General features: G+C 51.5%; 1 protein-coding gene across 3 annotated transcripts in view; it reads right to left on the bottom strand.

The window, feature by feature from the left end:
* ASAP1 (ArfGAP with SH3 domain, ankyrin repeat and PH domain 1) overlaps positions 1-25,244 on the bottom strand; it is a 315,266-nt gene that overhangs the window by 46,851 nt on the left and 243,171 nt on the right. For all 3 annotated transcript variants that reach the window (XM_066265648.1, XM_066265647.1, XM_066265649.1), the window contains exons 12-15: positions 18,670-18,770; positions 17,336-17,405; positions 5,756-5,843; positions 3,550-3,598 (exon numbers count right to left, since the gene is read on the bottom strand). In XM_066265648.1, coding sequence (XP_066121745.1) covers positions 3,550-3,598; positions 5,756-5,843; positions 17,336-17,405; positions 18,670-18,770 — 308 coding nt within the window. The remainder of the gene's footprint in view (positions 1-3,549; positions 3,599-5,755; positions 5,844-17,335; positions 17,406-18,669; positions 18,771-25,244) is intronic.

Raw genomic sequence — 25,244 nt, 5'->3', positions numbered from 1 at the left:
CCGGTCACAGCCCCTTATCAGTGGCCCTGGTACAGCGGAAGCTTCCCCTCGGAATGCAAGGTCTCCGCTTCGCTCTCCTGGGGCATTGTGCTATTCTGCCTATTTAATATCACAAATGTCTGCAACGTGCTAAGTGCTTATATATGACTTTTAAAATGTAACCCTCTAACCAGCCTCTGAGTCAGGGTCTGTAATATGCTAGACAGGAACAAGCTGACGCCTTGGAGGTCACGTGACTTGCCCGGGGACCATAGCTGGGTTGCTGTCGGACTGGGATAAATAAACACTTATAATGACCGCCTTTTCCCCCCAAGTTCCTTCCATAATGCCATTCTTGCCTTTTTATCAAGAGCTCATGACAAATAAGTCTGTCATGATAATCAGAAGTCATGTATAAAGAACAATGTATTTTCCAGAGGAACAATTCAAATTGGGTGGAATGGAATGGCTGCATTTCAAAAGCATAGAGAATCAAAGTGCTATGTCTGACAGTTAAAAAAAAAAAGAGTTTAAATTATTTTAAAGCAACAGGCATACAAAATATAGGAAACAAAAAATGCAATCGTATTTTAATACTTTAAAAATCACTTTGCATTTATAGGATTTAAAATGTTGGCACTGCAGAAAGAGCTTTATACATTTTATCCCAAGTCTCAAAATCCTGCAAGCGAGGTCCACAGTGCCCATCATCCCGGCAAGAACCCAGAGCGGGGAGGGGGGGATCGGCCCGCGGACAAAAGGGCAGTGGTCCTGCGGGCCTGCCTTCAACACGCAGCTGCTCCTCCTACTGGCCCTGCCTCCTTCCTGGCGAGGAGTCAGTGCTTCATCCACCCTCCCTGGACACCCTGCCGTGAGCAAGACACCCAGAGGGGCAGGGAAGCGCCCTGCATGGAACTTGGAGGCGAATGAAGACCTGAGCCCCCCCCCCCCGCACATGCTGTCTCTGCAGGCTGCCACTACCTCCCACAGCACTCAGAACCACGCGTCCCTGTCACATCGCCACCAGCACCCCGAGAATTCCCACTATAAAATGAGCCACACCTGTGGAATGGGCCAAGCAACCCTTTCAACTAAAAGGTGTGAGGTTCAAGCAGGACACCAATGCCTCTCTGACCAGACTGAACTGCCTGTGAGTCACAGGAGTAAGTAAACTACTCAAGGCCTGGGTGTGAGATACCGGGAACGAAGAAGCGGACACGTCCCCTGATCGTGCACCTGTCCTCCCGAGGGCTTTCGGGAAGGAAACAGGAGCAGAGCATGAACTACAGGGAAGGGAAAGCAGTATTCTAATGGGGTTTTGGAAGCGTCATGGGACCTATGTCAGGGCTGGGCACATAGGTGACAGCCTGTGTACCTTTCCTACACCCTGTGGACTCTCCGTCACGGAGCCGAGCACGGATGGAACCCATGTGACGAGCTGGAGACAGCACGGGCATCAGAGCCAGACTCCCCATCACACATCTACTGTTTTGTTTTGAGTTTCATCATCAAAACAGGAGTGGCCGTGCCAACCTTGTGGTGTGTCTCACGGGATCAGATACCGGAGGTGAGCCCTGCTGCCTGGCTCCTGACAGACGCCAACACTGAGGGCAACTGAACGTCCACTGGTGGACTTCTTTCTCCAACTGGACCATAGGCTCCCGGGACATTAGAACAGTGGCTGTGGGCACCCTGTGCCCCCGTTTTCTCATTCCAAGCCCGGGAATACTGTCCCTCCTTTCTGAGACTGTGAGGATTACCAAGGGGTGACACGGTCTTAGCACAGTGAGACTGCAGAAGACACTCCCTACTTTCGGGGTAAATAGTACCTGAGGGTGGTAGCCCTCCTGACTTCCCGTTCTTACCTGGTTCTCAGTCCCCCTCCAGCTGGCCAGTTCTCTCCCCATGTCTAGCCATCCATCACCTCCTTCCTCTTCCTCCCTGCTGCGTCTGGGCCAGCGGCAGCCCCAACCTGGCGCAGGGCTTTCTAACCTTCCAGCACCTCCCCAGCCAGCCCCTGGCTGCTGAACCTTCCTCTTGGCAGTCACCTCTGAGCGACACCCCCAAGAACTCCAGAGGGTGTGCGCCCCCGTCTGTGTTCCAGGGCACCTGCCTCCTCCATCCCTGCACCGTGTGCCCTGCCCCTCTCTTCCAGCTGGGACCCAGTTCCTTTGGGCAGGGGCTCCGGCCACCTTGGTGTTGTCTTCACGAAGCTCTGCACCGGCCTCAGCGTGTTGCTGGCTTTTATCAAATACCCAGATGGGCGAATGACCTACAGACCTTTCTCCGCCCCCCTTCGTCCCTGCTACCTTTTCTCTCCGCTTTTTTACTGTTTTCCCAACTCGACGTCCTTTGTATGAATTTCTTACTGTCTCTCTAGTCCCTATCATCTCCCCTCTGAGATGAGGGAGGAAAGCTCTCCAGAGCAGGAGGCAGAGAGAAAGGGAGAGGAGAGAGGGGAAGGGGTGAGTGTGGCAGAGAGAAAGGGAGAGGAGAGAGGAAGGGGTGAGTGTGACAGAGAGAAAGGGAGAGGAGAGAGGAAGGGGTGAGTGTGGCAGAGAAAGGGAGAGGAGAGAGGGGAAGGGGTGAGTGTGGCAGAGAGAAAGGGAGAGGAGAGAGGAAGGGGTGAGTGTGGCAGAGAAAGGGAGAGGAGAGAGGAAGGGGTGAGTGTGGCAGAGAGAAAGGGAGAGGAGAGAGGAAGGGGTGAGTGTGGCAGAGAGAAAGGGAGAGGAGAGAGGAAGGGGTGAGTGTGGGGAGACAATGTGAGCAGAGTTCCGGGCTCCGCGGAAACAAGGAAGGAAGAGAGTGTTTATGGTGTGCTCCTAATGAGACAGGAACAAGAAACCTGAGCACCACGGAGAGAGTTAACTGTCGGCTCTAACACAACGTCCTCTCTCATGCGGCTGAGAAGCGGAAGTCACACACTGCTGTCCTCTGTCCCCACAGGCAACAGGAAGGAAGAGGGATGATGATGGTCCCAGGTCAGGGATGATGTGAAGAAGGGGACCGCCTAAGGCTGCACACCTGGTCAGGTGAGGGTCGGACTCCAACCCAGGAGGGAGTGACACCAAGCCCAGCTGTTCCCACCACACCAGGCTCCCCTGACAGAGCCCTGCCCCCCACAGAAAGCTCCAGCAACACTGTGCCTTTAAGGGCCAGGCTCTCCTGCACCCCTTGCCGACACAGCCAGAATCCTGGCAGTCTGGCTGATGTACTGGGCCACCAAACACTGAGCATTACCCCTCTAAGAGCAGGCGACGTGACCACAAGAGAGGAAGACATCGTCCCTGCCCTCGGGAAGCTCTCGGTCTCTATGGGGCTCAGACTGGAGCAGGGGGTCCCCGGGGTGAGAACAGGCTTCAGGGCTGGGAGGAGGAGCAAAGCCCTGGAAGGTGAGGCTGGAGCAGAGCCTCACAGGAGGCACCCGAGTTTCCTGGGCACCCCGACAGAGGGACAGTGACACATGGAGGCCCGGAGGAGAGAGACAAGCAAGGGGGCCACCAGGCGCGGCGCTCAGTCAGAAGAGACCCTTGCGACATACCGTATAAAACAGAGGACAAAACTACTTACGCTATGTAATCCTGCTCATCTTCTGCCTGAAAGTGATACGTCCTATTATCTAAAATGCAAAGAAGAAAAAATAGTAAAACCTTAGAAAGCAGGATACCTTGAGAGCTAATGCAAATTTTTCAAATTCCTGAAAAAACAAAACAAAACAAAAAACCAAAAACCCTACAGTAAAAGTAGGATGTTGGAATGACTTGTCTCACACCATTGTGTTTTAGCAGTTAACAACCCACGTACTCAACGCTGCTTTCCAGAAGCGCCGCAGGAACACAACAGAGTCACCAACCGTAAATACCACGCAGTAGCTGGCACTTCTGAAAGTACGTGCTTGGGGACCAGACCTGCCTGAGGGAGTGGATTTTGGTGACAAACTGCAGAGTGCCAGCTGCCAACGCAGTGTTTTACTTTTCATTTCCCATTTGCCTTTTATTGTGTTTCCTTTAAAAAATAGCTTCCTTCCAAAAAAAAAAAAAAAAAAATAGCTTCCTTCCAAGAAATGATTCATGACTCGCAGGACAGCTCTGACAAGGGGCAGAGTCGCCCCCGAGAAGCAGGGACTGCCCTTGGCGGAATCAGGCTTCAAGGACGAAGGCCCCAACGTCCACGCTAGGGCCACCTTCAGGCTGCTACCAGGAAAGGAGGGGGTGGTCTCCTGTGAGGTGTTTACGAGGAAAGGTCTTCCTTTAAGACTCAGAGTCTGCTAGAATGCTATCACATGCTCGGGTCAAACTAACCGTTACTTAGTAGCAGACACGCACTGCAGACACGCGCTGCAGGCCCCTCCAGGCTCGGCACTCACACTGCCGCCTCCTGGAGCAGGGGGCAGTGTGCACGTCCCAGGACGCGCTCCGTAGAGAGGGGAGCCCGAGTCTCTGCCGCCTCTACCTCCTGGAGCAGGGGGCAGTGTGCACGTCCCAGGACGCGCTCCGTAGAGAGGGGAGCCCGAGTCTCAGCGGGATCTCGGCTTTCATGCTGTTGCCCTTGTGGAAGGCACTGGACCTCTCTGAACCTCAGTTTTCTACCATAGGAAACTGAGGACTTTTGTGAGGATTAGCAATAATGCGTATAAAGCACCTAGCACATATTAGATGTGATGTTCAGTAACTGATGACAGCAGTTACATAGTTTAATAACCTGCAGGTTCTGAAATCTAGAGATTCTTGGCTTTTTGAAGTCATATAAATCTAACTTCTGATTAAGAACCTAAGAAATTGCTTGGTCATAAAAATCACAGGGGATCTGACCGTTAAGATGTGACAGAATCCAGCTCAGACCCCACGGCTGAGCCGGTAATGGCACCGGGAGGATGGCAGGGTGGAGGGTGCTTTGTGCTCGGCAGAGATCTGCCTGCCCTGGGCGGGGCGGGGGCGGGGTCGGCAGAGAAGGATGCGTGCTGAAGGAGGTGCTGCAGGATTTCTGGGTATCCGCGGGAGTCACTGTGCCGGCACAGCCCTTACAAAGAGTGTCCCCTCAGCTACGTGAGGGGCACAAGAGCAGCCACGGGACCAGTGCAGCGCAGCAGAGGGAGCCAGCCCCCAGTGACTCCCCAAGACCGTGAGGACACAGGGGCGGGGGTGGTGGGCAGGCCACTATGCCCCTGCTTCCCAAGAGAAACGCACACTCTGACCATTGGAGTAGGACAGTGACAGAGCAGTGTCACCCAGTCACGGGGTCTGAAGGCAGTGATGCTTGCTTGGAGGCAACGGAACCATTCTTCCTTTAAAAGCTCATATTTGCAGGGATAAAAGTCTAAGCAAATCAGTTGTTCCCATCGAGTGGCACAGCTGCCTTTCCAAGTCCACACTGGTGCTTCTTAACCACGGGCACACCCGAGACTCACCTGGGGACTTCCTACCAAACACCTGCGCCTGGCCTCACACCCACGACTGTGAGCCAGCAGGTCTCGGGCAGAAACGGAATGGACTCAGAGAAGTCGCTCCAAGGTGACAGAGATATGGAGCAGGGTCAAGAAAGTGTACCGTACAAATCTAGGTTCTGTCCTAGGGCGTGTCAGAGCTGACCCGGCTCTGCTCTCATTCTGAGCGGGTGAGCTCGGGGCAAACTCAGAGACCGGAGGATCTCCCCAGAGCCGCGCGGGCAGGGACAGCGAGAGCCCTGCTCGGAGGAGCTGCTGCCTCAACACCCAGAGAAGGAGAACGGGCAGCTGGGTGCATCCACAGTCGCCGACACGGACAGAAAAAGGACTCACGTGAGATCAGGTCAAAAGACTTCTTGTCCTCGGCGTTCGGTTTCACCTGGCAGGTGAGAAGGTTCAACTTAGCCGGCTGCCTGTTGGACTGCAACAGAGAGAACGGAGACGTTACCTGCAGCACCTCCCCGCACCTGCGGGGCCAGGGCCCTGGAGGGCAAGTGTGTGGTTTCAGACAGTGAATCTGATCAAGTCTGGCCTGGCCGTGGACAGAGCGTCGACCTGGAACGCTGAGGTCGCTGGTTCGACATTCTGGCCATACCCAGTCAGGGTACACACAACAAGCAACCGATGGACAACTAAAGTGAAGCAACTATGAGTTGTGTTTCTTGCTCCATCTGCTGTAAAAGCAATAAATAAAATCTTAAAAACAAATTGGTAAAGTCTTATTCAGCCCATTAGGATTCTGAATCTCACTAAAGAAGGAAAAAAAATTGTTGTTGGCTCACTAGATGGTTTTTAACTGTCCATATATAATATCCTGGTGATTAATTGGAATGGAACCAGGAAAATCCACCTTTCAAATGAAGAGTGGGCTTGGTCCCTGGAAATGTGCCTTTCAGAAACACACACACAGCGAAGCACAAACAGCGGGCACTTTCAACACTGCACCTCGCTGTGAGCGGTCGGGCAATACGTCTCATTCACTCATTCATAACCCCTGGTGTCCCAGGTATCCACAGAGTCGGTTGCAATATGAAAGTTACATGACTTCTCTCAAGAGTACAAGGACACCTACTACCCGTGAGACACAGCTTAATGAGCCCCCAACTCGGGAGAGACAGAAAACTTAGCCAGGATTTCACATCACTGATTATCAGCCAATCTGGTGGTCACATATACACATATAATTCATACACACCTTGTAGATCATATTACTTCAGGCTTTGCCTAAATGAAGCCTTGCCACACAATCATTCTGGTCAAACGTCGTCCTTGACCTCCTGCCCGCATGTGTCCAAGGTCACACGCAGGTCGACGCTGACGCCAGCATGCCCGCCTCCCGCAGGGGCTTACCAAAGAGTGAAATGTCTGAGTGCCCAGGCGGGGCTGGAACTGAACAGATGCCCCCTGAAGCCAGCCCTGGAACTCTGTACCGGGCCCGTGTGCCCATCTGACAGTCATGACTCTCACAAGCCCCACGCCTGGCACACGTCCACCCAAGCCCACCCAGGTTTCCAGGGAAGACAGGGGAGGCGGCAGGGAGACGGCGCCACGTGACCAATCACTCAGCCTGAGCCAAGGTCTGGCACACAGTCGAGGTGACTTCAGTGACATGCTGCCCTTCTCGTTCTCAAGAATGAGCAACGACCCTTCATTTCTGTCCACTGGTGTCCTCTGGACAGTTTTCAGGCCCTTCCTTCCTCCGGGGTTTCAATGAGACTAGACACAGAAAACAAGTGCCTGTCCTGTACTTATCTGTCCCAAAGCAAGCTGCCCCGGGGTGGGGCAGTGAGAGGCCCGAGGGATGGACGTCCTGCTCGTGACACGTGCACTGACTTAGGCACGGAGACCAGAAGCAGAGCCCCGCACAGGAGAGTTCTGCCTATGAGGAAACTGCTGGTGTCCAGACCCAGACAGGGAGGGCATGGGCCTGCACACGTTCCTTCGAACAGGCCTGGAGTTCGGGATGCCAGCGGCCTCGCGCTGCAAACGAGCGGCGGCACCACAAACCCCCGCCCGGGCCACTGTGAGAGGAACTGGCAGTCCTGAAGCTCATCTTTTTGGATATCGGTAAAATCACTGGATTTCCCCTTTGAATGACAACAACATCTGACAGCCTGAGAAGGTGGCTTTCCCAGTTAACTCACCCTCCGCAGACCGCTATGCTCCAGTTTGGCGTCCACATTTAGAGAAGGATGTAGAAAAGCTTAGGGAAGATGGAGAGATGATTAAAGGACTGGAAAATGGGAACTTTGAAGATGGGTTCAAGGCACTACTTATTTAGTCCAGGGGAAAGATGGCTAGCGAGTGACTTAATAACCATCTTCAAGTACATGAAGGTTGTTATGGGGGAAGGTTGGGCAGCTGTTTTCCATCTGCACAGATCAAGAAGAAAGGCACTCAAATTGCAGAAGATCTGAGCCAGACATAAGGAAGAACTTCCCAAGCTTAAGTTGATTACGCATAATAAGAGGTTTCAAGTTTCTTAACCTAAGTAGAGAAATCTCTTTGAAAAAAAAAACTTTTTGACACCAATCACATTTGACTGTGGCAGAGGGTTAACTAGACAATTTCTTCTTTTGTCCCTACCAACAGATACAACCAATACAAAACAAAAAACTTTACAAAAGGAAAACATATCCAAGTATTATTAATTCATTCAGGAATATTAAACAGCAACATTCTCCTCTAGGCATGGGCTACTTCAAAGCACATCACCAGAAAGCTTCTGAGGATAAGAGAGTCATACGGTTTAAGTCATTTTGTGATGGACCCACAACTTCGAGGACAATGACAGATGACCCAGATTCCCTGGGAACTTTGTCAAGTCCCTGGACTTCACTGGAAACAGGCACATCTCTCCCCCAAACGCCAGTGAGACATCTGACAAATGACCTCTCACCCCAAAGTGACTTTGAGGGGCTAAAAACAAACCATTTTTTTTTACTAAGCAGCGGACAGAGCCAGTACAGAACCAGGGGACAGGAAAAAGTGGGGTGGGCTGCTCAACCCCCGTCCCCAGAACAAGGTCCCCCAGGGCTCAGGAATCACTTCAGTAATAACTGTAATTCCAGACCTGTGCAAGTTTCCAAGAGTTCAAAGTGCTCTCTCAACACTCAGCGCTAATTTATAGGTACATTGATTAAAGACAGTATGATCTTCCCTGGCGGTCCAGCAGACTGAACACACAGCAGAGCTAAATGACCTGCCCTGGGCTACATCACCGTGGAACGGTTTAGAAAGAAAAAAGGAGAAAAAAAGGAAAATAAGGAAACGTGTCTTTACCGAGTCCTTCCTGTTGAGAAGTCCTACTCCGTGGAGAATACAAACCTGCCTCCACCTTGACCTCCAGGCTCCACTGACTGCAGCTCTGGCCACGGTACCTGCTGCGCCCCCTGCTGGGCGGGGCGGGACACTGGCCTCCCTCCCTACCGGGGACCCACACTCTGCTTGCCCCCTCCACCTCCCTGCTCAGTCCTTCCGGAGGCTCACAGACAGCACATCCTCAGAATGTTTCCAGGCCTGACCGCTGTCCCCTTCCAGACTGTTTCATGGCTGTCCAGGCTATTATTCCTTACTCGCTTCTTGTCCTTCTTCCCACTAACAGCACACACTTCTCTGTTCTGTTCACTAAAATGTGCCCAGTATACAGCAGGCACTCTATCGACACTTCTCAAACGAATGACTGCGTTCCAGGTGCCTCACACAGACTTCCCGTGAGGGAAGTCTTTTTAGTTCCTTTCACTAATTAATTCAGATGATGGAGAGACGGAGGCCCAGAGAGGTGAACTACGGTTCCTATAGTCGCCCAGGAAGGAGACGGCAGGGCCTGGGCCTCAAGCAGATAGATGTGAGTGGCCCAAAGGCCCATCCCTCCGCCTGCGTCCACCGTGCAGGGCAGGCTGGACAGACAGCCGGGCGATGTCCCCGGAGCGGCAGGAGGCCTGGCACATGGGAACGTCTTCGTCAGAGAAGAGTAAGGGTTAGAAACAGAGAGTGCAAAGGGGCCAGAGATTAACTTCCATTTTAGTATCTTCTCGGGTCATTTGATACCCCCTCAATTACTTTCATAACTGATGAAAAGAGAGATTGTAGAAGGCTATTTGAAATCCCTGCTCACTCATTCATTGACAAGATTCATATGAAGCCTCTGTACACTCTAAGCGCGTATGAACAACACGGGGTCCACGCCAGCAGCAGCTATGGAAGCAGACCTGGCCGTGACCGTGGACAGAGGACGGGCCGGTACCTGAGCTTGAGAGTGCACCAGGGGCGTCGACGGGCAACGTGGGCAGCATCCGCCCACGGTGAGAACGCGGGGGGGCGGGGGGGATGAACAGGGCGGGTGAGTGGGAGGGGGCGGGGGCGGGGCAGAGGGGACCAGGGCGGGAGCGACGCTGATGGGGACGCAGGGAGGGCAGAGCATGTGGCACTAAGAAATTCACCTTCTTGCCCCAGGAGCCCTGCCATCTACCGCAGGGGGTTAATCAGAGAGCGACCCGTCAGACGCACGTTCAGAGGCAGGCAGGTGGAGGGCCCGGAGGGTCACACTGAGCAGCACCGGGCTGAAGGAGAGCTGTGCTCGTGCTGCTGGGGCCGGGCCCTCGGACACGGCTGCAAGGAGGCTCTGAGGAAGTCACTGCCAAGGGGTCCCCGGGGAGCACGTGGACCGCCCAGTCTGGGCACCGGAATGGCGTGGGGAGGGCTGGCGGCACTGCCCCCACGGGCTCCACTGGAGAAACCTTTCAGGAGCGATGCTGACCCCTCTGAGATGAAGACTTCCAGGGCTCTGTTCCTGAAACTCTGAGGCCTGTCCTTCTCTAGGTGTCACCTCTCACTACAATAAAGCATATTCGCTGAAGAAACATGGGGGACAGAGTGCAGAGGGGACACCGAGCATCGCCAGCCACACCCATGCACAGTCGCTGTACGCACCTTGATGTTCAACAAGATACACGTGTGAGAAAAGCATAGCGCTCTTAAAACATAAATGTTTAAAAATAAAACACGGGTTGGATCCTCTTGTATGTGTTGTTTGGCAAATTGCTCTTCTCCAATTAACAACACATATATAGACGGATGTGTTCATGGGACACACACTCAAGTTTTCTGTTCTGGGGAATGTTTCCACCAGGGAAGCATTGGCTACGGTCCCCGAACAGAAGCTATTCCCTCTGACACGACGCCCCGCCACCCAAACAGAAGATGGCCATCCTGCTAGCAAAGTCCCCGAGACTTCAGCAGACACGCACGCACGCGGAAACAGCATGAGTCACCTGTGACGAATGTCTCCGGGCCGCGGGAAAACAAACGCTGCACACGTGTCCTACGACAGATCGGCACGCACCCACGTGGGCGTTTCTGTCGGGAGTTAAAGCCGTGGGCGCAGGCGTGCTCCTCCACTAGCAGAAAACAGCTAGGGTGAGTATCCAGAAAAGACCCCCCCCCCCAACTGCTCTGCTTCACAAATAAGAAGTGAACGTCCTTGATTATCTGGGAAATAAGTCTGACTGGCCGGCCGGCCAGGCTGCACTTGCTCTGGGGAAAGGGTAACTATGATAAACTAACACAGCTCTTTACTTTCTCCACCAGGGCTCAGCGAGGGAGCCGCATAGATTATGGCCATTTCGTTCCCCTCGATAAATGTTTATTCAGACACCTGCTCTGCCCTGGAGGGACACACATATTTGGCAAGCAATCAGGAACCACAATCACCTGCTGCAAGAAGTCAGGTACATGCCCAACACCCACCAGTGCACAAAGAGCACGGCTCCACAAATTTAGCCCCAGTACTAAGAATGCTCTCAGCAAGCACTGCGGGGTATCTGCGAACAGTTCTCATTCACGGTGTGCGGCAATGGTCACGTACCGTATCTCCCATGTATAAGACGCACCTTCCCCGAGAAACTTGGGGTCTAAAAATTGGGTGCGTCTTATATGGCGGTTGTAGATTTTTTTACTTGCATTTCCACTTTTTTGTGCTTGTTTTTGTGCTCATTGTTGAAGACAGTGATTCGTCATCAGACACAGATGAGGACAAGCTAATAGATGGGAGTTTTGACACTAAGGATTTGTATAAATTTTATGATAAATAAAACCTGAATTCAATAACTTTATGTAATACATTTCTTTTCAAAATTTGGGCCCCCCAAATTAAGGTGCATCTTATACATGGTAGCATCTTATACATGGGGAAATATGGTACTTCCTACAAAATTTTGTTACTGAGTTCCTGCAATAACCCTATGAGCTCGGTCCTGTTGCTATACCCACTTCTCAGCTGGGAAACCTGAGGGGCCAGCAAGGCTGAAGCAAACTGACCACTGTGCACCAGAAAGAGGAAAGCAAGCCGAGATGTGAACAATTTCTTCCCAGAGCGCTTCCCATTTCTCACACTGTTTCTCTGAAGAGGCAAGCCTTTGGGGGCACTTGCAGAATAAGTGAGAACATCTTTCTTCCCTCTCAGACTCTCCTGCCCTTGAACGGCCAGTTTCCTCATGTTCCTCGAGATCAGTGAATATTCCTGCTGAGACATCCCACCCATTCTCGACACGTTCCCGAGTTCCAAAATGACCATCCTGCAGCCAAAATGGACGCTCTGGAGTGGACCATCTAACTCAGTAGTCCCCAACCTTTTTTGGGCCATGGACTGGTTTAATGTCAGAAAATATTTTCACGGACCGGCCTTTAGGGTGGGACGGATAAATGTATCACATGACCGAGACAAGCATCAAGAGTGAGTCTTAGACGGATGTAACAGAGGGAATCTGGTCATTTTTAAAAAATAAAACATCGTTCAGACTTAAATATAAATAAAACAGAAGTAATGTAAGTTACTTATTCTTTCTCTGTGGACCGGTACCAAATGGCCCACAGACCGGTATGGGTCCGCGGCCCGGGGGTTGGGGACCACTGGTCTAACTGAAGTAATTCACCCTAGCGTGTGGATGACTGTGAAGTCCTCAGAGCCCCCGGCCACTGGGCCCACAGGACTGAATCCCGGTGGGCAGAATGTGTGGACACGGAAGAAAGGTGGATTTGAAAACAGGGACTTTCTTGAAAATCTTATTTGCAGTAAGGAACCTGTCAGTCTACTTTTGAGAATCAACATTAGACAATGTTGCAATGTAAAAGGAAAATAAAAAGGGAGTGCCTTGGGGCACCTGGAAGAAGTGGGGGTGACACTGTCACTGCAACAAGGACCACGCTGGAGGCCCCCCTGCCCGGCTTAGTCATCCCACAAACACGGGTGGAGCGCCTACTGTCCGTCAGTCCACAGAGCCTGGCAGTGCAGGAAGAACTTGGAAACTCGCGCACTGCGGGAACGGAGGGCCCGCCGGCGTGCCCGCAGCAAGTCCCGCTCACGAACGGAGGCAGTGTGCTCACGGCACAGGGTCCGCGGCAGAACAGAGAAACGCAGGTTGATCTGGAGGCAAGAACACCTGGGTTTGAGTCTAGGGCCAGGCATCCACTACAGAGCCATGAACAGGCACCTCTGCCGGGTGTCAAGTGTTCTCATTGCAAAGAAGGAAGACGATGCCCTCCCTGCCCACTAATGAACTAAGGCAATGCAGACACGGGTCTGGAGCCCCGCCTCCTGTGGGAGGCTGTGGCCCTGCCATTCAGCCTCGCGGGTTCCAATCGGGCTCTAGCACCTGGTGGCCGTGTGACTTCAGACTTCCTCCCCTGGACCTCACGGGATGTGCCGAAAGCAGGAACACACAGAAAGCATGTAGCATGTGGCCCGTGCTGCTCTGTAAATGTTAGCTACTATTTTAGATTACTAATTATTTCTCAAATGTTTCCTGTGGCGTGTCCTCACAGCTGATACATGCAATTCTACCATTACCAACCTCCCTCTAGATTAAGGCGGGGTGCCTTGTTACAATGCACAACCTCTAGGAGAGTGACTCACAAAGTCACACCGGTTCAGGGAGAACACCAGATCTTAACAGGAGGATCAAAAGGGTGAACTGCAGCCTCACCAGGCAGTAATGCAGTGGACAGGGTATTGGCCTGGGATGCTGAGGACCCAGGTTCAAAAACCTGAGGTCACCAGCTTGAGTGTGGGATCACAGACATGGCCCTATGGTCGCTGGCTTGAGCCCAAGGTCACTGATGTAAGCAAGGGGTCACTGGTTCAGCTGGAGCCCCCCTCCTCGGTCCAGGCATATATGAGAAAGCAATCAATGAACAACTAAGGTGCTGCAACGAGGAACTGATGCTTCTCATCTCTCTCTCTTCCTGTCTGCCTGTCCTTCCCTCTGTCTCTAAAAAAAAAAAAAAAAAAAAGGTGAACTATAGGCCACAAGCCATGGACAGTGTGCTGCAGAGGGCTTTGGCAGATGTGAAGACACAGAAGGGGCTGCTGGGTGGAGAGAGAGGAGCCAGGAGGGTGCGGTTTTACCCTTCAGCTTTGAGACTGATACATTGTTCGCCACAGACTTGTTAGAATTGGTATTTTGAAATGAAAACATTCTGTTCTTAGACCATATTAGATGGTCCATAGATGCAAGCTGCTATCAGTTATTATCGTTAATAGCAGATTAAGAGATTCTCACTGAGTTGGGTTCCCAGAGATGCATTATTTTGAATGGTAAATGAAAAACATGTATGTCTTTGTAGAGACGTGAAAAGCAGTGAGTCTGCCAATCAGACCCTCTGGGACGCTGCCCATTGTGCAGGGGCACAAAGAAATGGATTTCCTTCTAGAACAGTGAGCTGGGGAGAGAATGGCCCTTGAGGCAGATCACGAGGGTGGTCACGCCAGCAGCCCAGGCCTTCATCTAAATCACACTCGACCCTCTCTTGAGTCACTGTGACAAGAGCATCTGCACAAGTGTCACTGATGGGAGGCTCTTCAAAGCAGGAGGAATTCCCAGGTGTTAAGAGGTCCCAAACAAAGGCCCCAAGTTTTCGACAACAAAGGCTTTTTGATCTACTTTTCCAAAAATCACTGAGCTCCATATGTTTTCCCAGGAAACTGCTGGTCTCAATTTTCCATCTGATTCCAAGTAATCAATGGTGTTTGCAGAGTCAGGAAAAGCCAGCTCAAAACTGGCTACAGAGACCTTTCTTCTGAGCAGGATGTGACTACAAGTGATGTCCCTGGCAGCAAAACCAGTGTGGTCTGAAGCCAACACAAAGTGGGGACGAGAACATAGCAACCAGTGTGTGAGGGGGAACCAGAAGGTGGGTGGAAAGACCCATTTCGTCTGAGTTGCTCGGGGGGCAGGAGACGTGCCCCCCCCCCCATCTGCAATGTCTGCAGTAGGAAAGGCTGCCTGTCACTCAATTTCAGGACTGCCCGCGATAGCCAATGAGGTGACAGCAACAGCAATGGCTGCTATGAGCGAAGCCCCCACACCCAACCAGGGCTTTCACTTAGTCCCCACTGGAGTCCTCACACAGTAAGTACCTTTCTCAAGGCCACGCAGTAAATGTTCGGTGGGGACGCAGACGCAGCCGTGACAGATGCATGGTCCATTCTCACAGCCATGAAACAACACGGCTGGTGCCCTATCTGCTGTTGATTAGGGCCTCACGAACACACAGAGCTCTTGGCTTGGCCACAGGAATATGTTTGGCAGGAAGGAAAAAGGGAGTGTGGAAGAGAACTTTTTTAAAAAATTTTAAACAAATTGCACAAGTCATAAAACTACTAGCAAGCATTGCCACGGATGCTCGTCAACTCCGTGACATCCCAACTCCCTGTGCTGCCCAAGACAGGCAGCTATGGAACAGGGTAAGCCACACGTGACTTGGCAAAATGCTCCCTGAGGGCTGTCCCAGCCAGAGGAGTGCGAGGGAAGGGGAGGCAGAGAGCAGGGCGCACACAGCGAACCCCCCAGCCACTCCCAATCTGTATGCAGTCCAGTGGTCAGAAGAGCTCACCTGTGTGGGACCTGGACACGACCCCAGAGTACAGAAGTACTGATATTCCTGCTCACCCACCGTTCAGACCCAACTCAGGGCCACACTACTTACAGCCACTCAGCTAATGACATCAGAACAGGGTCAGGCACGCATCTGGCTCCGGGAAGCCGACTGGGGACCAGACGCACTTGCATCCGGGCAGCTGCTGACCACACGTTCCATCTAACCCAACAGGGCTGCAGCCGACACCTCTCTCACGACAGCGGTTCCCTGGAGAGCGCCGGCCAGTCCCAGGGAGGCGGGATGTAAGGTCCGCAGACCATGCTGACGCCTCTGGATCTCGCCCAGCGATCGGTCAACCTTGTAGCTCCCTGGGACCTTTGACCCATGAGAGGCCACACGGACGCTTTTATCACAGAAGTGCAGGCCTGTCAGTACTGTACTGTCCTTACAAATGAATCCCCTCTCGGGAGCCATACTCTGCTTAGGGCCACCAGAGAATCGGACCTGCACGTCCAGTCCATGCCTCCCCCACACCGACTGCTGGGCCCTCCTGGGTCACGGCTAACTGTGTCTGTGACGGTAAGACCCGGGGCCCCAGGCTTGGGGAGACTGGGCGGGCTGGTAAGGGGCAGTGATGTCTCGAGGTCAGTGGGAGTGTCTGAGAACAGGGTCCTGGCCTGTACCAGGTTACCGGCTGGGCCACTAGCAGCTGTGTGACCTTGGTAAGTGGACCTCCCGGAGTCCCAGGCCCCTTGTCCAAGACATTGGGGTTCTGTGGGATGAGCGGCTAAACGCACCCAGGGGGAGTCCCTGACTCTGCCACAGACCAGCCAAGTCACGGTGCTTCCCCCTGCCATCGTGTCCTCATCTGTGATTAAGTGAAATACATTTTATGATGTGTTTGGCATAAAGAAGCACTTAAATAAGGGGTGTTTTCTTTCCTCCTCAATGGAGGAAAATCTAAACGTGCCCGTGAATAACAAAATCCTGCCAATGTAATCAGTGCTCACTGACCAGTTCGACTATCTCGTTGGCAATGAACTGCTTCTCCTAACTGGAGGCCGTCGCTGGCACGGGATGCTGAACTCCGCCCACGAGCCTTTCTGCACACCGGGCCCCCCGGGCTAACCTGCACCGCTGTCAGCATTCTCCGTGTATTCGGCCATATCCATTCCTGCCTGATACATTCCATTCTATTTTTTAAGAATAAAACATAATTTCTCACTAGCTTTAAAGGGCAAACTCATGACTACTGGTTTTACTGTGCATGGCTTTACCATCAGGAGTGAACCTTTTTGACAAGTGCATGGATTGTTGTCAAGACAGGACTTTTCGCTGGAAATGGTGATACAAAAAACAAACGCGAAAATCCTCGACAGATCCCTGACATCAACAGATGCAGAGTGCATTCCCGTCCACAGGACACTCGTGACGTCGGTACATACACAGTCCCACAGTCTGAAGACAGCTGGGATGTAAGTGTTAACAGCTTAACTATTTTCTACTTTCTATTAAATTGCCTTTATTACTAATAAGAGGGAAGTCCTAATGGAGGCAATGTTATTATTCACTGTTTATAGACTCCTTAACATAACGAGGGACTTCCTGAGGAAGTTCAATAAACAGTAACAATAAAAACAACTGGACCTATTTTACACTCACCGTTTTGCTTCCTGCGTGACTTTTTCATACAAAGAACATCCTCTGTCATCTTTATAACTCAGAAAACTAGATTTTCACAACAACCAATAATATTTCCCAAAGGATAAGATGATTAACTTTAAAAGAATTCCTGATTTGGTTTGAGAGAACACAGAGGAGCATTTCTGGTGGAGCAGCAGAACGGAGCAGGACAGACTCCCCAGGACAAGGAAGACCAGTTTCTTTTGCAAAGGGAAGTCTGAAAGGCTCGGACCCAACTCCCTCCCCCCATGCCTGGGGACCACTCCAGGGCCAGTGACATCACTGCTTGCGCGTTCCCAGTGCCCGGGCCGGGTGGCAGAGCGGGGGCAGCGTGTACCCAGAGGACGCACTCACCGTGGCGTGTGAGATGGTCAGCATCCCGTTCTTGACGGCACACTTCCTTCTCTGCCACACTTTGCGGATCCTGCAGAGCGAGTCAAACACAGGCTGGCTCGGGGCTGGTCCACCCGGGACGTGCAGTCACGCAGGGTATGCACAGTCATCATTACAAAACAGAACAACCCCAAACCATAGATCCACGCAAACCAGAACGTGTTGGTTTGCCTTCCATTAGCCCAGGTGGAGGTCACTCAGGAGCCAGCGTGTACAGGGTGCCCCTCACCGCGCCGTCTCCGACAGCGAATGGGGCGCTACAGCGACAGTGGGCATCTACAGCAGGAGAGTGTATACGTGCACTGCCGTGACCCTCAGACTCCAGGGCGTTGGGGAGCAGTTTAAAAGAAGAAAGGCTACATCCCAGAGATTTGTAGGAGAAATAGGTGCAAGTTTAACAAATTAAAACAAAAAGTGGATGTGGCTTCAAGCCAAGGAGCACATACCCACAAGCAATCAGAAAACAAGCAGCTTTGATAGAAGAAGGACAATTACTCAAGTGCATGGCCACAGCGCTACTTATACATTACTGTGAAGCAGGGCCATTTGTGCAAACCACAGAGAGCGGGCCAGTGTGGCAGGACCCGAGGAGCAAATGGCACAAGAGGGGACGGGCGAGAAAGGGGGGTCAGGGATCCCGCGGGGGGGGGGGGCGCTGAGCATTCCAGGGTGGGAGAGAGCTGGTGTGCTGTATGTTTGCAGAAGGCTACTCTGGGCGCTGGGGAGTCATGACCGGAGAAGGGGACAAGTGAGTGACAGAGGCCGGTTAGGAGGCTGCTGAAACAGCGCAGGGCAGCTGGAGGGGCTGGTCCTGGAGTGAGACAGCAGAGACGGCAAGACAGAAATTCTCTCTCGTTAGAAACAGAAGGGGCTGCTGTTGAACTGGCGGGATGTCAGAGGGAAGAGTGGAGGCAAGGGCGACTCCCCAGGTGGGGGTCCGGGCGGCTGGGTGGGCGCCCCAGGCAGAGAATCCGGCAATGAATGAAAGGCAGAGGCGGGTGAGCCCCAAGTCAGCCAGCCATCTGCTTGCTTCGTGTTCTGCTTGGTCCCTGCCTTCCAAACACTGTGTGTCCCAAGTCACGGGTGCCAGTTAGGGACCACAGAACAATGACTGCTTCTTCTAAAGACAGCAGGCTAAAGCTCAGACCCACCCTAGGAAAACCGGAGTGCCTGGAAAACCTGAATGAGTGTGTTCTCCTGCGTGAGAGGCGGGAAGAAGCCCGCAGGCCACTAGTGCTCAGGAAGCGTGCTAAGGCACCCGGGGACCCGGGGACCCGGGCCGGGCTGGTACGCACCCGTCACTTTTCTTCAGCAGGTAGCCCTTCTTCTCGCTGCCGTACTCCTTATTGCCCTGGAGCTGGTGCATGCTGTAGCCCCCCTGGCGGCTCTGGGAGTCCTGGGGGGACAAAGCACAGATCACACGCCTGCGGGAAACGCCCCGGTTCCTGAGCCCGGTCTGCCGCTGCGCCTTGGGCCGCCGGCGGGGCTGAGGGAACGGCTGGACTTTCTGAGCAGTCAGGTCCTCGTCTTTATTTCGGAGGAGGAAGCCGGCCGGTAACCAATGGGCAGAGTCGCAAGCAAGCTCAAGGCAGAGCTGGGGCCTGGGGCCTAGGTCTCGGGCTCCTGGTTGAGAAGCCAGCTTGACTTCAAACCCTGCGGGGGAGACTCTTCTATGACTCAGCCGGTTGACACCTGCCGCCCCGGCAAGCCCAGGAAGGGCTGCAGACACGGCCGGGGACCACACACAAAGCTCATGCAGCCTGTACACAGCGCTCTCTCCTGGGCACACCTTCTGTCCCTTCACGTGCTCTGCTGAACACCCACGGTAAAGAGTGCACCTTCTCAGGAAGGTATTAAGCACTGTTATCAAAGTCTTGTTTTGCAATGAACTAGAGCTCTGCACAATATACCTATAACCATGCTTTTAGTGAAGAAAGAGGATTGTTGCAGTGGCAAGTGTATTATGTAATGAAAGGGTGACGAGGGTCAGCAGGACAACACAGATGCCAACAAGCTTGACTTAACACTGGAACCCCACTATCTCCCCACTGCTGGTCAGGACCGCTCGGCCCGCCAGGCGTCCCCGTGGAAATGCGGGACACCCTCCAAGGACGGGGACTGTACAATGAGAACATGGGTGTCAGACACGGAAACAGGACAATACATTCTCACAAAAAGTAATGACTTACTCTCCTAGACTTCGATCAGGAAGGGCAAAAGCAACAGAGAAAAAAAGGCAGAACATTTGAAAATAGAGTTAATTTCATGGATGATCTTATTGCTTATAATTTAAGCACTTTATACAACACACAGAGAAAACACCATTATAAAGATAATATGAGAACGAACTCAGACACACACAGCTTTAGAACCATGATAAACTCTGGTACAATAAAATATCTGTACTGTTTCATTTTGGGCCACTGAGGACAGGAAAAAGGAATGGGGGACACTAGGGACACCTCTCACCAAGGCAGCACGGCTGACAAAGCTCCAAGTGTGTGCACAGCAGTTGCCACCTCAGTGAACCCTAAGTGAGCTCCTCAGAACGTCTACAAGAGCCATAAATCTCAGGAGGATCTTCCTGTTTGGTTTTTGTGAGCAAGACAACATTATTCAAATAAATATCCAGCTCATGAGCAACACCTGGAATGCGGTGGCAAGGAGGTAGGAAGCTGAATAAGCCACCCTGATGGCCGGTGAGGTCAGGACGGCCGCTTTCTGGCCCTCAGGCACGACGGTGCCCCTGTAAGGCTGTCCCACCTGCTATGAGTTCTGTGTTCAAAAGCATGTCCCAGCCTTGGCCGGTTTGCTCAGTGGTAGAATGTCAGCCTGGCGTATGGAAGTCCTGGATTTGATTCCGGCCAGGGCACATGGGAGAAGCACCCATCTCCTTCTCCACCCTTCCTTATCTCCTTCCTCTCTCTCTCTCTCTCTCTTCCCCTCCCATAGCCGAGGCTCCATTGGAGCAAAGTTGGCTCAGGCACTGAGGATGGCTCCATGGCCTCCGCCTCAGGAGCTAGAATGGCTCTGGCCGCAGTGGAGCAATGGCCCAGATGGCAGAGCATCGCCCCCTTGTGGGCATGCTGGGTGGATCCCGGTAAGTGCATGTGGGAGTCTGTCTGGCTGCCTCCCACTTCTAACTTCGGGGGAGGGGGGAACATGTCCCGAACCTTGACCAGCCAGGCACCATGCGGGGACTGAGGACACTGGGGGACACACTGGCTCTGAGGTGGATGCTCACCCACCACGCCCTGTCCTCCCTCCCGTGCTGGCCACGAGAGCAGGCTGCACCTTCCCCAGCAACTGGGTCTGCTCTGAACAGGTCACACACTCTACTCATCCTCTTCGCCGGAGTCATTTCTGTGTGTGTGACCGGCCAGATTCCCACCCGCTGCAGCAAAGCGGGCCCCGAGCCGACAGCGACTTCCCGAGCTGCTGACTGACCACAGGCAGAGAGCCGCCTCCTTGACAGGCGCCTCCAGGGACAGTCCCCGTAACAACAGCTGGGTCACACATGGCAGCAGTGTGTCCATAATACTAATGAAGAACACTTAGGACGGAGAGCTCTGAGGTGTGGGAGAAACACGAGGCCGGACACTGAAACCCACAGAGCTGTCTGTCTGAACCCAACAGCTGTGTCCGATCGCTCAGTGATGGATTTGGGCTTGGGCATTGTTAGGCAAATGAGTTTGTAAAATTTGTATTTTTTTAGTTAGCTCACTTTTAGTGTTAAAAAATGGCACTGGGAAGCGCCAGGTATGTGATCTGTGAAACTGCAAATTACTTTCCTGCTTGGGAAGGGCCATTGTCTTGCTCATGTTTGCTGGAGGAGAGGTTTTCCAGCCAGAAAGTTTTAAAAAGGAGGAGAAGGGGCAAGGAGAGAAGCAATGTTTTGCAGAGAAAGAATGCAGGGTGCTGAGGTAGAAGCCAGTTTTTGCAGAAAGAGAGAAGGTGTGCAGGTGGGGAACCAGAGCTGAGGGGCTTTGCGAGCTCCGCTGAGACTGGTGGGGCCTTTGATTCTAGGAGGAACCGGAGAAGATTCTCCTGGTTGTGGAACCGGAGAATGTGTCCAGGCTCTGTGAGCTCTGAATGAAGAGGGAAGCGTTTTCCCTGTGTGTTGGCTCATCGGCTGGTGCGAGACTTGAATAAAGGAATGGCCCACTGTTCTCTGGCTCCACTGTTTCTTCACTGCCCGTCTGAATCTAATGGGAACCTGCATGTGAATGGCAGTGAGGACCGCCACTCACTGCCCGTCTGAGTCTAACGGGAACCTGCATGTGAATGGCAGCGAGGACCGCCACTCACTGCCCATCTGAGTCTAATGGGAACCTGCATGTGAATGGCAGTGAGGACCGCCACTCACTGCCCGTCTGAGTCTAACGGGAACCTGCATGTGAATGGCGGCGAGGACCGCGAGTATCGGCCCCACAGGCATCTTCGCCATATCTCTACCTCCAAAATGTGAGACACAAAATCTAAACCTGGCTTAGATACTGACTCTTATGAAAAGAAGAGGCCTCTCTTTGTTGGAACCCTTGTCATTGAACTAAACTTCTCTTCAACTGCTCACGTAATAATTCCTGGTCTGTCTGCATGCTTTAAATTCGTGCCTCTCTAACCCTGATCCATTTGCTAATCTTTAAAATAAATCCTGTGTTTTAAAAATAAAAGTATTTATATACTTAACAAGAATTAATCAGACACTGGCAACTTAGAAAAACTATTACATTTTTGTAAACGTACCATAAATTCCTTACATATATTTATTACAAACCTAAATAATCTCTAAATCTTGAATAACAGACGGAATGGGCCTTGCTTTACATAGGACAAATTTGCTCTTCGAGTGTCTGAACTCTAGGCTCTGACCTCAGAAGACTATCTCATTACACTAAGTAGTATTTTAGAAGTCTAGCACTAACAATCCTGAATTAACTACTAATGCATTTTATGGCTTAAGAAAGTCATACGAAGTGTTGTTTCTGCACTTTTAGAAATAAAGGTCATTCAGCTTGCTTAGCAGGGCATTCCGGACAAATGACAAGAGGGTTTTCCTTTCTGCAGAAGTAAACCTCATCGAATCGTTAACACTAAAACAATGAAAAACAAACAAAAAAAGATAACAAAAACAAAAAAATGGAATGAAATAGGTTCTGAAGCCTTTGACAGCATAATAAAAAAAATCAACATGTATTCAGGAAAGAGAAATGCACACTAAAAAAATCACTCAGGCAAAATAATACAAAACTAAACTTAAACAGTGAACTTAAAACCTTTGGGAAATTCCATGTTAGCCAAGAAATGTAAAATAAACCATAGTATTATTTTTTTTTCCAATTTCCCATTCTCTAGTAGCAGCACAAATTACCCGACTTCTGTATTAGAAAACCTTAGAATGTATTATTAAAGAGAAAAATCTCAAATCTTTTTAAACTGCAAGCAATTACACACTCACTGGTTTAATGGGGTTATAAATGTCTCTGGCACCCCACGTAAAAACTAACCTCTAGTAAAGAAGCTTCCAATCTCTAATAGAAAGTATGAACGGCGCGGGCAAAGAAGTCTTTCTGTTTCTTCTTACTAAATATTGACTGAGTAGCTTTCAGGCACCCAGCAACATGGCAGGGACTATGAAGACAGGTGAGCAAAACCCAGAATCTGTCCAACCTGCAAGCCACACTACGATGGGCTATTAGGAGAGACACGAGCAAAGATCTGGGCTTTGTGGAATGATCTACGGATACCATCTTTAAAAATAAAATAGTTTTGCCTGACCAGGTGGTGGCGCAGTGGATAGAGCACTGGACTGGGATGCAGAGGACCCAGGTTCGAGACCCTGAGGTCGCCAGATTGAGCGCGGGCTCATCTGGTTTGAGCAAGGCTCACCAGCTTGAACCCAAGGTCGCTGGCTCCAGCAAGGGGTTACTGGGTCTGCTGAAGGCCCGTGGTCAAGGCACATATGAGAAAGCAATCAATGAACAACTAAGGTGTTGCAACGCGCAACGAAAAACTAATGATTGATGCTTCTCATCTCTCTCTGTTCCTGTCTGGCTGTCCCAGTCTATCCCTTTCTCTCTCTCTGAAAAAAAAAAAATAAAAGTTTCAACCCTAAAAATAGTTATACAGCAAATAGTTCTTCAGGGAGGTTAGCCTATTGTAAAAAGGTTAAGATAATTTAATGTCACAGAACACTTGTTACAAACCAAGAGAATGTTATTTTGATGAGAAAAAAGAAACATGAGTCTACCAAAAATCTGGGGGGTCCTATTTACCGCTCAGAACTTTGAAGCTTCCTTTAATGGAGTCAAGTTCGAGCCGGGGGGTGGGGTCGAGGTTGTCAGATGATTTCTTGGGTGCTTTACTCTTTCGGGTCACTGACCTCACCCTCTTCTGGAATAGCAGCACGACAGTGAGAAATCTCTGGCTGATAATCTCCTTTCGTATTTAACAGAAATCACGGAAAAGCCTTGCCTTCTCAACATATTTTGCAATGAGAGGTGGTAAACAGCATGAGAGTGGACTAGGCATGCTGTGAACAATTTTACTTGTAAAACACCCTGGACACGGTGCTGATGAAAGCTCATCGTTTATTCATTTGGCAGGAAGTTAAAACCACTCAAGCCACGTGCACTTCCGCATGTACAGAGTCCTCTGCATTGTACGCAACTCTGTCCTTCAGCTGGTATGAGCGGACTGCGTGGGTCTCTATGCAAAACGAAGGGACTGTAACAGGTGGTTTTGTAAAGCTTCCTCACATAGGACGGAAGTGATCATGTGTGACAAAACAAAGGTAGGAAGTGGTTAAGGCATACCAGTCAGCACAAAGCCTTGCAGATTTCTCCCCAGACAGAGATGTACCTCTTTCCCCACTATGTGGATCCTTCTACCGCTCTGAGGCTGAGCAGTCACTCGAGGAGACCACTTCTAGGACGCGGACGCCAGTGGTAAGCACCCTCAGGGCCTCCGAGCCGGGTTCTGCGAGACGTGGGCGCATAGCACACATATTGCCCTGGCCACCGACGCCTCCATTCCCAGGTCAGCAGGGGCCCAGTGTCAGGGGCTACAGATCTCTCTCCCTTCACACACCCCAACGTGTGTGTGAGGACTGCAGGCGGGGGAGAGGCCGCAGGCGCTCAGCACGGGGACCTGCAGGGCTGCTGTGGGGATCGGGGCAGCAGGGGCGGCCTCCGCGTCTGAGGGCATGAGCTCTCTTTTGTTTCCTTTTGTTTGGTTCGCTTTGTTTTATTTCGACTCCTGAACCCCTTTCAGAAATTTTAGGAATTTACAAAGAGTATGCTATTGAGAGACAATATCATGAGACTTTAAGAAGTATAAAAAAGCCTGACCAGGCGGTGGCACAGTGGATAGAGTGTCGGACTGGAAAGCAGAAGGACCCAGGTTCGAGACCCAGAGGTCGCCAGCTTGAGTGCGGGCTCATCTGGTTTGAGCAAAAAGCTCGCCAGCTTGGACCTAAGGTTGCTGGCTCGAGCAAGGGATTACTCCGTCTGACGAAAGCCCAGGGTCAGGGCACATGTGAGAAAGCGATCAATGAACAACTAAGGTGTCACAATGAAAAACTGATGATTGATGCTTCTCATCTCTCTCCGTTCCTGTCTGTCTGTCCCTATCTATCCCTCTCTCTGACTCTGTAAAAAAAAAAAAAAATTAAAAAGTAAAAAAAAAAAAGCTATTATTTTATGATTATTAAACACTGCATTTAGATATTACACTTACATTCAATGCAGAATGGTTTCCCAATCTAAACAGGCACACTTTCACCTCCCACGTAACACAAGGTGCTCGCTATTTAATTCACCCTTGGCACGAACCCTGAACCCTCCACGGGTGTCCGAGGCGCCGTGACCAG

The sequence above is a fragment of the Saccopteryx bilineata genome, chromosome 3 (genome assembly GCF_036850765.1).
Source record: "Saccopteryx bilineata isolate mSacBil1 chromosome 3, mSacBil1_pri_phased_curated, whole genome shotgun sequence".
In the NCBI taxonomy this organism is placed as follows: Eukaryota; Metazoa; Chordata; class Mammalia; order Chiroptera; family Emballonuridae; genus Saccopteryx; species Saccopteryx bilineata.
This window is presented reverse-complemented; position numbering and strand designations above follow the sequence as displayed.